The 2,738-nt window shown below is 42.8% G+C and overlaps 1 protein-coding gene across 1 annotated transcript in view; it reads left to right on the top strand.

Moving 5' to 3' along the window:
* LOC116694247 (protein arginine N-methyltransferase 8-B) overlaps positions 1 to 2,738 on the top strand; it is a 33,935-nt gene that overhangs the window by 4,571 nt on the left and 26,626 nt on the right. Inside the window, exon 2 of the mRNA XM_032523852.1 lies at positions 425 to 664. Within this exon, the coding sequence (XP_032379743.1) occupies positions 425 to 664 (240 nt within the window). The remainder of the gene's footprint in view (positions 1 to 424; positions 665 to 2,738) is intronic.

Raw genomic sequence — 2,738 nt, 5'->3', positions numbered from 1 at the left:
ACACACACACACACACACACTCTATGACTAGACCTTACCAGCTGGCCTTAGAGGTGATAATCATGGCATTATGGGTGTACCGTCTGTGCCGAGCAGAGCTTTCTGGCCATCTCAGCCTTCTGTGGACTTCATGTCAGTAATCAGAGTCTTCTCCACACTCAATAGACTCTGGACTCTGTGAAACCACAGGCTGCTTTGTGGAGTAGACTGACAGATGAGCTGAGAGGGATGAGAGCAGATTAAATGTTTCAGTAGAATAGCTGATGAGTCTAAGCCAATCGCTGCCCATGAATCCAAACCACACAATGTGATGCCAATTTGCTGTTGCGACCTTGTTTAGTTTCCTACTCAGGGAGTAGTTTAAATTACATAATCCCAGAGTCCTCAGCCTCAATGATATGTTCTTCTTTATCTCTCTTTGTAGCAACCGCAGCCACGGCCAATCCGTATAATTCCATCCCAGTCGGCACAGCCCACCTCATTGCCCAAGCCGGTGCCTTCCATCCAGCAAGCCTCACACCCTTCTCTGCCGCCACACACGCCCCATGTTGCCAGCCTTCCCAGCTGTCCAGGGCGGGGGAAGATGTCCAAATTCCTAAGCCCAGAGGAGATGACCTCAAGAGACTACTACTTTGACTCTTATGCCCACTTTGGTATACATGAGGTATGCCTGCATGTCCTATTTTTTCTATTTTCTTGTTTCTGTCTCAGGGTTAATTTGACAGATGTGCAACATGCATGATAACATTTTTGAACAAATATTCTCAGGAACTAGAGTCGGGAACTAAAAAAATCAGTTTGCACATTTCTGTGTGCGTTACCACCACAAGCTCCGGGACTCTTGTACTGCCTGTCGTTAATACAATTAAAAAATGCATCTTCTTTCAAATACTCTCATTGTACATCAGACAGTGGTAGTTCAATCTCTGCATATGGCAAATACAGCTTTTATATGACAAATATACCCGTATTGATATTTATTTTTCACATTGCACAGTATGTTGCTGTTAGATAGCTAATGACAATTAATGAACACAAGTCATCCATCACATTGTACACCTGGGTTCAAACACAACTATGTGTGAAGATGCAGTCTATCAAAACTAAAGCAGGTATCCCTGCAAGATCGACTTGAAGTTTAAATGGACAGTTATGTCTTTTCACTTCCCCATATGTGGCTCAGATAATATAGTTAAACCGCGGTTGCCTGTTTGATCTGTGGTGTGGTTTCTCTATTCACCTTTAAGACAGAAGCTTTGGCTTTAGATCCCCGCAGTGAAGCATGGGCATAAATTGTCATCATAACCAATAGGAGTAAGGGCTAAATTACAAGTCCCATGTTGTATTTTTCCCAAGGGTTTTTGCCAGTGTTTACAATAATTTGAATTTAAAATTAAAGCTGCATGCAGCGTTGGACAGGCCCTCGCTAATCTTTGCGTGTTGGGGTTACTGGCAGACGCCGCTCCTTGCGACCAACAAAGTAAATTTCTGCTGAGTTCATTGATATCTTAGATATGACTGTACTACCTTAAATGGGTCAAAAATGATGAAAGGGCGTGGCTTAAGAATAGGGGGTGGGCCAAACCATCACCAATGAGGGAGGAACTCTCTGCTGAGTTCAATGGCACCTTACACAAGGGTCTACCTTAAACGGTTCAAATGTTATGAAAGGGTGCGTGGCTTAAGCATAGGGGGTGGGCCAAACCACCACCAATGAAGAAGGAACTCTACTGAGTTCAGAGACACTTCACACAAGACTTTACCTTAAATGGGTCAAATGCTATGAAAAGGGGCGTGAACTGAGTGAGTGGCGGTGGTTAAATTAAAGGGGGGGGGCTCAGTATCGCATGTAGACCACACATCATAAGTTTCATGTAAATCGGATGATGTTTGTCGTATAAGGCTGACTTCCTGTTGCCAGTTATGGCCAAAAGTCAATATTGGCCTGTATATGTCCCTAGGCATGGACTCTGACAATGTGCACTGTAGTTACAGCCACTTACATCGCCAAACACTCAAAATAGCCACCAGGTCATGCCCACAATGGTTTGACAAAAAGGTTTTCTTTTAATAACGTTTCATTGTTGAGGTCTTTAGATGACATAGACTGAATATGCAGTCAATCTGAGGAAATGTCTAGGAGGAGTTCGTTAAAATATAGCGCCTTGAGTTTTAGGCCTACTTCCTGTCGCCACTTGGGGGCGTTATGACTTTGAGCCATTATCGGCTTGTATATGTTGTGAGGGTTGGATACTGACGAATCCTGAAAAGTTTTGAGCCAATTGGATAATGTACACTCATGTTACACCCACTTCCGGTTTCGATGGCAAAACGCACAAAATGGCCGCCCCGCCACGGCCCTATGACAAAAAGTTTTTCTTTTAATAACTTTTCATTGTTAACGTTTTAAGATGACAGAAACCAAGTTTGAAGTTGATCGGATGAAGTCTCTAGGAGGACTTTGTCAAAGTACGACACGTGGAAATGGCCAAAATCACACTAATTTCAAACTTTCAATTCTAAATGGCGGACTTCCTGTTGGGTTTAGGGTATGGAGTTTTATGTACATCTTGACATGCAGAAATGGCAAAAGTTACTTACAGTACAAAAATACTCTGGTAAAACATGCACTGACATGCACTCACAATCACATCTGATAGACAACCTTCTGTACAAAACTAAAGTAACAGGCCAGTCTCGTAAAATGCAAAGAGTAGAAAGTACTGATATTCGTGTTA

Source organism: Etheostoma spectabile, chromosome 8 (genome assembly GCF_008692095.1).
Source record: "Etheostoma spectabile isolate EspeVRDwgs_2016 chromosome 8, UIUC_Espe_1.0, whole genome shotgun sequence".
NCBI lineage: Eukaryota > Metazoa > Chordata > Actinopteri > Perciformes > Percidae > Etheostoma > Etheostoma spectabile.
Note: the sequence above shows the minus strand (reverse complement) of the source record. Positions and strands in the feature narration are given on the sequence as shown.